The 14,936-nt window shown below is 28.9% G+C and overlaps 2 protein-coding genes across 2 annotated transcripts; one reads left to right on the forward strand and one right to left on the reverse strand.

Annotated features, from left to right (window-relative positions):
• Window positions 1–2,706: 2,706 nt before the first annotated feature.
• On the reverse strand, window positions 2,707–5,593 carry LOC119669742 (myotubularin-related protein 10-B). The gene has a single exon (XM_038079754.1). The coding sequence runs from the start codon at window positions 5,202–5,204 to the stop codon at window positions 2,883–2,885; it is 2,322 nt and encodes a 773-aa protein (XP_037935682.1). The 5' UTR covers window positions 5,205–5,593; the 3' UTR covers window positions 2,707–2,882.
• A 2,068-nt stretch (window positions 5,594–7,661) lies between these two features.
• LOC119669743 (nardilysin) lies at window positions 7,662–13,979 on the forward strand. Its single transcript, XM_038079755.1, has 10 exons — window positions 7,662–8,068; window positions 8,130–8,311; window positions 8,374–9,110; window positions 9,183–9,268; window positions 9,326–9,446; window positions 11,040–11,656; window positions 11,890–12,013; window positions 12,084–12,244; window positions 12,304–12,523; window positions 12,933–13,979. Exons 1-10 carry the CDS (start codon window positions 7,794–7,796, stop codon window positions 13,782–13,784), a joined length of 3,375 nt encoding a protein of 1,124 aa, XP_037935683.1. The 5' UTR covers window positions 7,662–7,793; the 3' UTR covers window positions 13,785–13,979.
• Window positions 13,980–14,936: the final 957 nt, after the last annotated feature.

Raw genomic sequence — 14,936 nt, forward strand, 5'->3', positions numbered from 1 at the left:
CCCCTAATTATTAGAAAACTCACGGGCTATAATAACTATTGTGTATACGGTATCAATAAAGATACTTAAAGACTTAGTATACTTGGGATTACTAGAGAATATAATCGATATATCGGTCAATAAATGTTCTGTTTTTTAAACTAATTAAAGAATTGTATTTTTTTTTAATATATTTAGAATTTTTTGGTAAATGTTTTTGACAATATTATTAAAATTTTGTCCTGTATTAAAATATACATATAATATTATGAAGTTATATATTGCAACAGTCGTCTTTGGAAACATTTATTGGTTTAATTGTTTATATAAAATATATTGTCTGTATAAGTGTCTATATATAATAAGTTTGAACTGCAAGTATCTAGATTTGAACCCTTGCCAAAATGGAACCCTAGACACGCCTGTTTACACACAAAGCCAACGTACATTTTATTTGTGTTAATCAATTATTGAATTTTGGTACTTTTTGTTTTTCATTCGGAGATAACAATTGCACTTGCTGTGTTATTTTTAAGATTAACGCATAACCGCAGCTATATAAATTAACTTTTATAAATTATTATTTTTAATTTAACTGCGGTTTTCGAAACAATTAAATAGGAAGTCAGAGAACTCACTTGATAAAAAATAAAATTTGTGATTTTAAAATGTCTCTTTTCCATTAATCAGCAGTTATCATATTTTCCTATAAATTGAATTTTAGCATATCGTGTCTTTCAGTTGATTTCTATAAGTAATAGTGATTTACTATGCACCAAAAAGCGTCCTATGCAAAGGTCCCGATGTAAATATCAAAACTTCTTGAACAGGCAACTGTTATCACTGGTAAGCGCTATAGTTATATCTGTAACAAGTCGAGACTGCTGGGCTTCTCTAAACGAGCTACCTAGGAATGTTAGTGTCCAACTCACATGGGCACTTTGATACAGATAGATCTCAGGCAAATGTAGGACAGATGAACTTGTCAGAGCAGGCACTTTACTTTCTAGCATTCATTTTCCGCATATTACTATCCCGTTTGCAATGGTCAAGCTGGATATTAAACAAAATTATCTGAGCATAGTTAAGTAAACATATGTAGATGAAAATTTCTGTAAGATTTTAAGATTAAATTGGTACAAACTGGATAAGAAACGTACCGTTCAAGTGCTTTAATTAACGCCAAACCTAGTCAGCCTACTGAGTGATCAATGCCTATTAGAAAGACATGCTTTGAAACTGAGCCTACTATATAATGACATTTGTCGTGTTTTGGTTCTGAAGAAGACGAGGAATCTGTTTTCCCCCTACTTTATTACGACATTTTTCGTGTTTTTGGTTCTGAAAAAAGTAAGAATCTATGTTGTTCCTTTCCATCAACACCCATCATACTCAATACTCAATAATAGATTAAAATATCTTTAGGGCACTTTTTCTTACTGACTTCATAAATCTGTTATCCTGCAGAATCAAGGACTTGGGCAGCTTACAGATTTGTCAGCGTGATTCACTTTTGCTTAAATGGCGGAGTCGTGCTTTTCAGTATAGTCTGTAAGTTTTTATTTCGTGCTATTTGTCTTAATACGTTAAACGATTTGCCAGAATATAAAGTCATTAGCATATAAAAATAAAAATGAATTTATATATAATTTCGAAAAAATTTTATTATTCATATAATGCACTATTATTTTAATACATTCAATGTATATAATTATTATCATTATAATTTATATATGCTTTTTATTGAAATATATCATACAGAAATATATGTTATAAATTTTCTTGCTAAATAAAAATTTAAAGAGTATATTTTTTTTTAATATAATTTCATTTCACATTTCATTTAACATAAATAAAATATATTACAAAATATATGTAAAAATAATTAATCTTTATAATTAACTGCCTTTAACTTACATAATTGTGGAAACTATTTAAATATTTTAAGAATAATATTAAAAAAAAATTTATTAAAGTGAAAAAATTTTAAATTCAGAAAAATGAAATGGAAACCAATAAACAATAATGAAATTATTTTATATTTATATATATATATATAAATAGAAAGTAAATAGAAAATAAATATCTACATAATTATTTATATAAATGTTTACATTAATTGTTAATACTTTTTTTTTTTGTATTTAAAAACGCGGAATTGAATTTTTGTTGTTTTAAATAAATGATATGTAAATGAGGTTTTAACTATAATTAAAAAAAAACCATATAAAATATATAAAAAGAATGCATTTGTTTTAAATTTTGTGTATATGCCATCGCATAACTTAAGAATGAACAACTTTCGTTGTTTGGAGAAAATTTTGTTTAATAATTAACAGATTTTGGCTTCAAGGCTTATTTTAAAATTATAAATAAACTTTCAATTATTAAAGAATTTTTAAAAATTTTTTTAAATATTATATATAAAATAAATATAAAATATTTTAATTATTTTACTTTTTATTTTTTAGTATTTAATAAATATTTCTGATTTTTTTTTACAAAATAGATTTAAAATAAAATTTCACTTAAAAACCGAGTTTGCTCAGAAAACTCGGTTATTATAAATCCATTATAGGCGCTGTTCCTAACGTTTCGAAAGTAGAATTTTTTTTATTTTATATATAAATTTGTTTTACCTCAAGCTTTACTGCTTATATAAAATAGTAGTTAGTATATAACATTTAAGGTACATGAAGAAAAAAACAAAATTGTAAAAAATTCGATAAATTATTTTAGTTCAAAAATACAAAAGAAGTTCTTCATTACATTTACACTCGATGTAAGTTATTTCAATTAAAATATTAACCAATAAGTTATATACCAGTGTTGTTAGAAAATATAAAAATAAAAATATATGTATGGGTTTAGGTATGTAATTACTTAGTAATTTAACCGCCTTCCTACGTAATTGAAAGTTTATCCATAATCGAACCCTCCAATAAATACTCTTTGCTATCATTCAATATATCGAATAATTGTTGCGATTGACCTACATTAATGCTAAAAGGGAAAAATGATGATATTTCAGGTAATATACTACCGGGATTGATGCCATTCGTAGTGGGCAGCGACTTTCGCCGTCTCTCGACGCCGTCAATCATTTCGATGCTATTACGTTTCGTACAGCCCGCATCGGTTGTGCGTTCGTCTCCGGTAATTTCATAGTAAATATCCGGCAAATCTTCGAATTCTTGCAATTCAATACTTCGTTGCAATTTAGCAATATTACTCAATAGGAAACGATGATATAGATCAACTGGCGGATAGCCACCATGTTTGATTTCGAGTATTGGCATCCAACGATAATAACATTGCTCCCAAATAGCCAAGTGTGCCATTTTATGTTGCGGTGACAGATATCTGTCTTTTGGTATAGTAGACTGTGGTACAAATAACTGTGGATTAATCGTGTATCTTTGCTGTGTTTGTTGTTGTTTGGGTTGTGTAATTTGTGCTAGTCCTGGTAGCATCACCGCACCTGCTGGTATAGCAATAGACCTACGTACATTATGCTCCTGCGGTCGACGCTGATAGAAGGGATTGGTAAAGAATACTTTATCTTTTTCTGAAAATTGCTCACTCCAATCCCACACAGGACGTTGTACTAAATCCATCTGTGTTACAGCGCGTTCACGTTCCGCTTCCGTATCAAATTGAAATGTATCGAAAATGGGTAGAAAACACGAATCCCACAAACTTGTTAAGTAAGTTTCGCTATATTCGAATTCATCCGGATATTGTTGTAAAAGCTGCCATACACAATCTAAATATAACAAAAATACTGGACTTTCATCTTCCTCCGCAGAGTCTGTGCTTGCGCGTACATGTCCGAGACGCGTTTTGAATGGATGCTCTAATGCTATCCATTCCTTTTGTACCAACGATTGGAAGCCATCGATTGTGCGAAATAACGGATCTAGTATTATTTGTGTTAAACTAGAAATGACACAGCATAGATCACGTCCATTAGTCTCTTGTAAGACACATGTTTTACCAGCACGCAACGATTCTGCCGCCTCACATGCATATCTCAAGCATAATGACACGTAAAACAACCAACTTGATTTCTCCAATAGCGTCAGAAATTTTGATTCCTGCAGTAAAAATTGCTGCGGACTTTCTGGTGTGCACAACCTTCGAAATTTTAAGTAAGCCCGTTGCACATCCTGTATGCTAGGCAAGCATTCTGTTAACTGCAACAGATTAATCAATTTTCGTTCATCGCATTTCCTCACCAATTCCAATGTGACATTTTCCAATTTGGTGTCCTGTTGCACTGCTGCTTTTAACTCTGCTAACCGCACCAGCGATGCATTGCCATAACCATAAACCCAAAATGCAGCACGCGAATCACAAAATGCACGCGATAAATCTAAAAATCGCTCCACACTGCAACATTTTGGTATGACGAAATGCGGCGGCAGCGTGTACTTCGTGGACTGTAATTTATTTTGCAGTTGCGGCACATTTTCAGCGCTAACCACTTGCCACTCTGTGGCGCCACAGCGTATTAATTCTCGTGCCCAATCATTTTTCGACCTGTACATAGTCACACTGGACTTCTCTAGTGTTGAGTAGTAGGGTTCCCTGTAGCAGAAACCGAAACTGAGATCATGTCGTGAAGCATAAACAAAACGCGCCAGTGCAGATGCTATTAACTTGCCATAATCCTTATCACCATAAGATTGTTGAAATGAAAATTTCAAAAACCGAAAATTTTTACAAACTATGTGCAATGCAGCAATCCTTCCGCTCATGACTTTCTGTTGGTTATCCAGCTTCTTACGTTTGCTGCCACCCGTCAAAGCAATTGTACGTCCACCTTCCCCTATTTGGTACACATAATCGATATTGTTAAGCGTCACATCGTTTCGTTGCAAATACAAATGTTCCTGATATGATTCCTGTGGTAGGGTCAGCGATTGCCGCGGTAGTGGCACAAATGACAATTTGAAGTTTGTTACACTTAATAAACCAAAAATCGCCTCTTTCGGAGTATCAGCATCATCGATTGGCGTAATCGAAGGGTACATGTAAGCTGGCGCAGAGGCTGCTATAAGCTCTTTCGCCAACAAACGTGGTTTGGATAGTATGAGTACGTCACGCATATCACTAGTGAAACACCATTCATCAGCACCAGGCGCTGTCATGTAACTGCTTTGTGGCGTGCTAACATAACTGGTAAAAGTGTTGCGCTTCCGGTGTTCAGACATATGTGCCATATATGGATTGTACTGTTACTGTAATTGTGCGCTGCTTGCGTTTATAATTAGTTGATTTTTAACTTAGTAGGCAGACACCAAATGCCGTGCTATTTTCCTTTATCTCTATTAATAATTTTTTTGTCTAAATATATTTTGAAATATTTTTGCGATAAGATATTATGATCTATGGATCTCTATGGAATTTTTATATTTTTCTTTATTACAAAATATTTTTATTTTCTCCTACATGCTTGTCAACTTTGCGTCATTGCATCATTAATGTTTATATTTATTTTTATATACTATTACTAATAATTTACTTCATTCTTTCAATAATTTTTATTTTCATTATTTTTCACTACATTAAAACTTATATTCACTAAATTACGTTTGTTGACATTTACACATTTTCTTCCTCATCACGAAGCTATGTTCCTTTAACAATACTACACTGAAAAAAAAATTATTAACAACTGCGCTGACACATCGAGTGTTATTAAGTAAGTTATGTTTATTATTATATTATAGCAATAGAAAAATACATATATACCTACATATGCATATATAAACAAAATTCACTTCATTATAGTAGTTATGTACGTTATTATATTATAGTAGTATTAATACAAACAAAATTGACAACTGCTCTATACGAAACAAGTTTTAATTAGATTATGTTTATTATTTTGTTACAGCGATATATACATATATATATATAAAGACAAAATTGACGACTTATTTATATGAATCGAGTTTAATAGTTTATACTTATTATTTTATTGTAATAAAATATACATATATATATATATAAATAAACACAAAATTGATAACTTCTTTATAATAATCGAGTGTTAGGTAGCATTAATATATGTATACTTATCTTATATTGAGGTATTTAGAACAGCATTAAATTATAACAATAACATTTTATTATATTATCAATTAATTGAATTTTATATATCACTCTATTGAAAACAATAGTATATATTAAGAATTTAGTTAAATGTATATATAATATATATATATTAATATTATATAGTATAGTACTGTTTATACTTCAGTTTATATCCTGTTTTCTCTGGTATCTAATGAGAATAAAAGCAGCGAAATAGAATAACTTACAATATACATAAAGATTTTCATTTAAATGAGCTCATTATAAATGAATCAACTCATTTAAGGCAAAAAAAGTGATCATTACATAAACAAGTAGTTTTAGCTGCAGTTGAAACGTGATAAGAGAGTCAGCAATTTTTGCATTTGAAAAATTTAAACTTTAAAAGTTAATAGTGTCTTTTTAGTATCAATTTTTAATCCGATTTTTTTTGGTAGTGTGAGACTTGAGCCCATTTAAACCAGTTCTTACATCATGTTTCCACTGCAGCTAAATAAATTTATATAATCAAATTAAGATTATGTGAAGGAAATTGAATTTGGCAGAAAGTTTTTGGAAAGTTCTAATAAAAATTTTATTTGTTTACATTTCAATTGTAAGTAGATATTTTTCGATTTTGTATTGTTATTATAAATTAATTAATTGATCATGGAATTCGTAGAACATGCAAAAAAATATGTACATAGAATACTAATTTATAAAAAAAACATATTTTTAAAAATTCTTACCTGTTGTTTCTTTATTTACATTTTGTTTTAGGTGTCAAATATGTCAAATTTCATTGTTAGGATTATTTTCCTTAATTAATTCTTAATTAGGTTGGAAAACTCAAATGCTCTATATACAATTAATCAATTTTATTAACGACATTAATCAATTAAACTGTTTGAATGAAGGCAATAGGAACATATTAGTAATGCAAAATGGACAGCTATTCGAAAGTAAAGTTCAAAAGCTTAAACACTATTCCAGTAATCAAAGGAAAAGCATATATTAGAATATGGAAGGCTTACTATTTAAAAAATTATATTGGAAACAAGTAAGAGAAAGAAAAGAGGATGAATTTCCTAAATAGTAATTACTGACAAGGAGTAAACTCTGTGTAAGGTGTTATTGTAACCACGACCAGAATTAAAGAGGATCTTCTTTTAAAGAGAAACTCAAACCCAACTAGATAATGGGCCAGAAATTGTTGAGGCTTATATCCTATATTATAAAGTAGGTCGATTGATATTTAAACATAGTTTAATGTTCACTCAACAGTATAATTACATATATATAATAAGTATTAACTTTATTTTCGATTATTTTAAGTTTACTCTTTGTTGATAATGTGTGTATTGTTTAAATCCCTTTTGTTAACTTTTATATAAAGCACGCTCTTAAAAAACAGAGCATAATTATAAAACCCCGCCTAGAAGATGAAGTCATAACAACTACAGTGTGGTGAATATTTTTTCTTTAAGTAGTTAAGTGCCATCTATTGTTAATGACTACACCGCAGAGCGCAACATTCACAATAGTTTTCGGACTCGGTCAAATGTGGAAACGTCAACGTTTTGCTTTTCATTTGGTTTGGATTATAGGTTAATTAATCATGTAAATAAATTAGAAGTTTTATTTTTTAAAGAATTTTAATGGGATAATACTTAATTACCCTTTAATATAATCAATAAAAAGATTTGTAATCTGTGAGCCACTATAAACATTTTATGTTCATTAGTAAATTTATTAAAAAATTTAGTAGTATCAGACCATTTATTAACAATATAGTGTACATAAGAAAAGTTAATTATTTATCCAAGTGCAATACAACACACCTAACCGAATTACTAAAGAGTAAACATAACAGCAATAAGAAGAAATTTGATAATTCTTTACAAAAATATCAATATTATTTGCCCAAGTGTTCATACGGTGTCAAAACTATGGAGGTGACGTACTTAGAAACACCAGATAAATCGGAGAACGATAAAAAACACTATAAGTAAGCTTTAATATTCATTGTATGAGGAATATTTTCATAATATTTGTTATAATGTTTGCAGAACACTCTTGCTTGGAAATGGATTACATATATTATTGGTATCGGATCCTACCGCTGCACCATATGATTGTAGCTCATCTTCAGGTAATTCTTCCGTAGCATCCATTACTGATGAAAGCTCTGAAATGGAGAGCATGTCCTCTACACAAAGTAGCGCAGAGGATGATGACGATTGCTTTGAAGGTAATGTTTTTATATGCAACTGAAAACAAAAAAAAATTAATAGAACTTTTACACGTTGTAAGGTGATGAAATGCTTGCCGCGTGTGCATTACTGATCGACTATGGCTCGTTCTCTGAGCCTACGAAATATCCGGGCTTAGCGCATTTTCTGGAGCATATGATATTTATGGGTTCAGAAAAATTTCCTGAAGAGAATGCTTTTGATGTGCATATTAAAAATTGTGGTGGTTTTGATAATGCCCATACGGAAAGCGAGGAGACTGTTTTTTACTTTGAAGTGGGTGAAGAACATTTAGATAGCAGTATGGATTGCTTTTCTGCATTGTTTAAAGCACCCTTAATGAAAAAAGAAGCAATGACACGAGAACGAGATGCTGTCGATTCAGAATTTGACCAGACTCAAAATGATGATGAGGCGAGGCGTGATCAATTACTGGCTAGTTTAGCGAATGAAGGCTTTCCGCATGGCAAATTTGCTTGGGGCAATAAAAAATCGTTGAAAGAAAATATTGATGAACAGGATTTGCATAGAACTTTACATGACGTGAGAGAGAGACATTATAGTGCGAATCGCATGTATTTGTGTGTGCAGGCGCGATTGCCAATTGATGAACTGGAGAATATAGCAATAAAGCATTTTGCAGATATACCAAGCAATAATTTGCCAGGATCTGATTTTAGTCAATTCAATTATAAACAAGCGTTTTGTGAAAATTTTCATAAAGATGTGTTCTTTGTAAAATCGATTGCAAATTTGTGTAAACTTGAATTGACATGGGTTCTGCCTTCAATGACAAAGGTTTGTATTAACTTGCAGTTGACTTCTTCACTTTAAAAATTTCTTCTAAGAATATTTCCTGATTTATTTTAGTATTATAAATGTAAACCAGAGCACTTTATTTCTTTTATACTCGGCTATGAAGGAGAAGGCAGTTTATGCGCCTACCTCAGAAAAAGGTAACATAGTTTCTATTTCAAATGTGTTAAGTACAGTTTCATATATTTTATTTATAGGCTTTGGGGTCTTGATTTAATAGCGGGACCTGATGATTCAGGATTTGACACCAATTCTATATATACTTTATTTAATTTGTGTATAGTTTTGACTGATGATGGTTTAAAACACATAGACGAGGTATGTTGTACACATTAACATTAATTTCTGATATTTATATGATATATAGATTAGACATTATTTATTATTATTAATATTATTAACCTTACTCTCATGACTAATACTAATTTAATTATTATTATTAATATTATTAACTCTACTCTTATTATTAATACTAATTTAATTATTATTATTATTAATGCTTATTTATTATAATTATTATTATTATTAATACTAATTTATTTATTATTATTATTAATACTAATGTAATTATTATTATTATTAATACTAATGTAATTATTATTATTAATAATACTAATGTAATTATTATTATTAATAATACTAATGTAATTATTATTATTATTAATACTAATGTAATTATTATTATTATTAATACTAATGTAATTATTATTATTAATAATACTAATGTAATTATTATTATTAATAATACTAATGTAATTATTATTATTATTAATACTAATGTAATTATTATTATTATTAATACTAATGTAATTATTATTATTATTACTAATTTAATTATTATTATTAAAATTGATATTATAACTATTACGGAATTCGCACTGCCCACTAGAGATCTATTCTGTCCCCTTCATGGACTAACAGTAATTATTCATGACCAACTTCCTTAATAAATTGTAATATTGAACCTAATTTATAGAAATTTACCTATAAATTATATTATATTTTATTTCTTCATCCGATTTAAGATACTTAGGTACTTCTTTCGTTTATGCATCAGTGTCGGGTATACTCCTAGCACGTGTTTCAAGGTCTCATACTCCTCCCTAAAAAACTTAAAAGTATCATTAGGATAAGTCCCCATTTTTGTAAAGTGATTTACCCTGACAGGATTAACCTACTGTGCTCTATCAGAATTCCTGTGATAATTTTTAAATTATATTTGCTTAGTTGCATACAATTATTAAACCGTTTTAGCTTGATAGTCCCCATAAGCGATATCGATTGCGATATACCTGGTTGTTGTTGTAACCCATTAGGATCTTACAGCAGATAACATGTAAGGTTGGGGAAGGAGGGGTGGAGTAGATAAAGTAGATTTAAGGTGGGTGGGTTCGAAGAATGGCCGCATCTACATCCCGGAGCCAGTCGCCGATCTTGACGGTGATATTTAATTCCTGGTATATAATTTCAGTACACCACTCTTTGTTTCTAATCTTCTCTCTAAATGGGTGAAAGGAAACTATCTCTTCTCAATGCATAGAATGGTCCAGGACAACAGACTGCCCCTTTTCTGACTAGTTTACCTGCAACGTCAAAAAAAAATCAATTTTTGATTGCTTTGGCCAACTATATTTATTTTTTCGGAATACTTCCATTACCAGTCTTGAATACACCTGATGAGAATTGGTTGGCTTTATTGCCGTTTTAGTTGACACGCTATAACTGAAAGCAGAGTCAATTATCTATTGTCAGTGATTTAAGATCCCGACGATTAATCCGTAGTAGTTTTCGAATTTTCGATATTCTAAACTGGGGTGACTTAAAAAAGATCTTTTTGAATTGTACTGTTCAAATAGCCTAAGCAATAATTATACTAAAAGAATACTAAAATAAATCCTTTTTATTATTCAGGTACTCGCTGCAACATTTTCCTACGTAAAGCTACTAAACACGAAATTTGAAGAGCTGGAAGAAGTGTATAATAATCTGAAATCAATTGAGTCGACATCTTTTCGTTTTCAAGAGCAAAAGCCCGCATTTGATAATGTGCAGAACTTAGTAACGCAAAGTAAACGATTCCCTCCAAAAGATATACTCACTGGAATGGACATATACTTTGAGTATAACAAGGAACAAGTGAAAGAAGTTGTGGATCATTTGAATGATTTTAGATTTAACATAATGATAACATCGAAAGGAAAATGTGAAGGTGTTGTATATGATAAAGAGGAGAAATGGTTTGGTACTCAGTATGGCACTATCAACATGCCCGAGAAATGGAAAAATCTGTGGGAAAATTGTGTGGAAATGCCTGAATTGTTCTTACCAGAGTCAAATACTTTCATATCAGATGATTTTCGTCTGTTTTGGGTGGAAGATGGCAAGCCAGAATTGCCTGCCGGACCGAAAAAAATTCTACAAAGTGATGTTTGTGAGCTTTGGTTTAGGCAAGATGATAAATTTCTATTACCACATGCTACAATGTATTTTCATTTTATATCTCCATTGCCACGACAGAGTGTTAAAAAGTAAGTATATAAAATATATGCTATGATATTCACGATTTTATGTGAGAAATTCGAAAATCGATTAACATAGTAGTAGTAAACAGTTGTATATCTACTCGACATGTATTTTATGGTTGACTGTTTACAGTGTTACTATGTTACTCGCTTACCGAGCTTGTTACTCGAGCTCGTGAAAACCCTTAAAGTGTTTCAATAATGAATTAATATTGTATTTAAATTAATTTTTTTTTAAGTGATGTTATGAGTTGTATATATGCGGAGATGATTAAGTTTTGTTTAGCCGAGGAATTATATCCGGCAACTGTTGCTGGCTTAACCTATGATTTCAGTGGAGCTGAAAAAGGGGTTGTACTAAAGGTAAATTTTAATAAAATATTCTCCAAGAAATAATAAAAACTATATATAAATTTATTTTATAATATTTTAGGTAAATGGATACAATCAAAAAGTACATAGAGTTGTTAATATTATAATAAATGCGATGACCAATATAGACTGTCATTCAAGTCAAGCGATATTTGATGTGCTAAAAATGAAAATTTTGAAACAATACTATAATATTCTTATAAAGCCAGCTAAACTAAATAAGTAAATTGTTAGATTATAATAAAGTTTTTATCTAATTAAATTAATTATCTAATTTTCAGAGACATACGGTTGAGTATCGTACATAATAAACACTGGCCTTTAATTGACAAATATATGGCAATAAGAGACGTAACTTTAAACGATATAATAAACTTTTCAAAAATATATACAGATCAATTGTATATAAAATGTTTGATGCAAGGCAACATGACAGAGGAACAGGCTCATAATGTTATGAATTCCGTACTTACAGCTGTGAACTCCAAACGTATTACCGAGGTAAGTTTTCAAATAAAAAAATTGTCATGATTCCAATTTTCCCGGCACGCTCTTTTGATATCGAGTTTTATAGTATAACATAACATTCAGATGTTATGTTTGTTGTAACCCGCTGGGTTAGTGTGACCGGTCACACTACTCAGATCCTAAACCATGTATATATGTTTCTAATTCCCTTCATGTTATCTGCTCTACAAACTTGCTTGTCACATTACTCACATCCTAACCCATGTATACATGTTTGTAATTCCTCGTCATGTTATCTGCTCTACAGGTTTCCTTTATATCTCTCTGCGGGTTTCACAACAATCCGTTATCAAACCAGCGTGTCCGAAAAATGGAAATTATGCCAAAAAAATATTTAAAATTATTTTTAATAAAAATAAAATTTTCTCATTTTTACTTTTAGCATGAATTTATTGAAGATAGAATTCTAGAAATGCCAAAGGGTTCGAACTATGTACGCATTCAAGCACTCAACAATCAAGATAATAACACAGTGGTTTGTAATTTCTACCAAATCGGTCCAAATACTTTGCGTACTGAAAGCATACTGGACTTATTAATGATGTTCATTGAGGAACCTTTCTATGCAACGCTACGTTCTCTCGAACAGCTGGGCTATTCAGTGTCCACTTCGGTTCGGATTAATTATGGCATTGTTGGTTATACTTTAATAATTAATTCACAAGAAAATAAATATGAAGCTTCTTATGTTGATGAACGTATTGAGGCTTTCCGCAATACAGTAATATCAATTATAAAAAAACAAACAGCAAAGGAATATGAGCATGTGCGGAAGTCTTTAATTAAATCGAAGCAGGTTGTGGATATGGCGCTGTATGAGGAGGTCAACAGAAATTGGGGTGAAATACATTGTGGAGAGTATTTCTTCGATCGAAGGCGTAAAGAAGTAGAAGTATTACGTACGATATCTAAAGAAGATATTATACAGTTCTGCTTGGAAAATGAACGTACGAATTTACGGAAATTATCTATACAAATAATTGGCAATAGTAAAGTTACTACATCTGAAGATAAAGAAAATGAAAAGAATTCAAATCTCGAAGACGATGCCGAAGATATCGACGAGAAGCTGTTAACTACTCTCAATTTAAATTTTATAACAAATGCATCCGACGTCCAAGAAATTTCAAATATTAATGATTTTAAAAATACTTTAAATATATATCCTGTAACTAAAACTATTATTGATGAAAATGCAACGAAAGCTGATATCATAGAAAATATTGTAGAATAAATAGTATTGGCCACTCTACAGTAGGACACGGAATACAATTATTTTTATTATATGTATATACATATATACATATATAGATATAATATATAGTAACACAAGGTTAAAAACATTTAGGAAATATCACTGCTAATTGAAACAATATAAATTCTAAATTAATAAATCTAATCTCGGTAGTAGACAATTATTAATACATATTACCCATTAATTATTTATGCATTTTACACATTCAATTTCTTGTTTTTTAAATTGTAGACACATATATTTATATAATTAACTTATTTTTCAAATAAAATAATTTTCTTTACAAAACCAATTGATTTTTTGTAATAAATATGTTAGGCTATTAGAGTATAAATTTGCTTTTTTGAAATATTTTATTATTAGTATTAATTTATATTATTATTATAAGTATTAATTTATATTATTATTATGAGTATTAATTTATATTATTATTATTAGTATGAATTTATATTATTATTATTAGTATTAATTTATATTATTATTATTAGTATTAATTTATATTATTATTATTAGTACTAATTAATATTATTATTATTAGTATTAATTTATATTATTATTATTAGTATCAATTTATATTATTATTATTAGTATCAATTTGAATTATTATATAGTAGAATTAATTTATATTATTATTATTAGTAGAGAGGTTTCAAATTAGTTTATTAATAGTATTAATTTATATTATTATTAAATTATATTAATAGTGAAATATATTCATTTTTATTAATATTAAATTATGTTAATATAAAATTATATTACTATAAGATTATGTCAACATTAATTTATATTAATATTAAATTATATAAAAATAAAATAATTTTAACATTAATTTATATTAATATTAAATTATGTTAATAATTAATTATATTAATATTAAATTATGTTATTATTAAATTTTGTTAATATTGAATTATGTTAACATTAAATTATATTCATATTTAATTTTGTTAGTATTAAATTATATTAAGAATAAATTAAATTATAATATAAGTTATATATTGTTATCATTAAATTCAATGTTATGAATTTTATTATCTTCACTATTACATTGAGTTTTATTATTTATGAATTTTTTTAATTTGAATGTTGTTTTTTTAATTATTAGGAAAACGTGTACTTTGACATTTGATT

This window comes from Teleopsis dalmanni, chromosome 1 (assembly GCF_002237135.1).
Source record: "Teleopsis dalmanni isolate 2A chromosome 1, ASM223713v2, whole genome shotgun sequence".
Classification (NCBI taxonomy): Eukaryota; Metazoa; Arthropoda; class Insecta; order Diptera; family Diopsidae; genus Teleopsis; species Teleopsis dalmanni.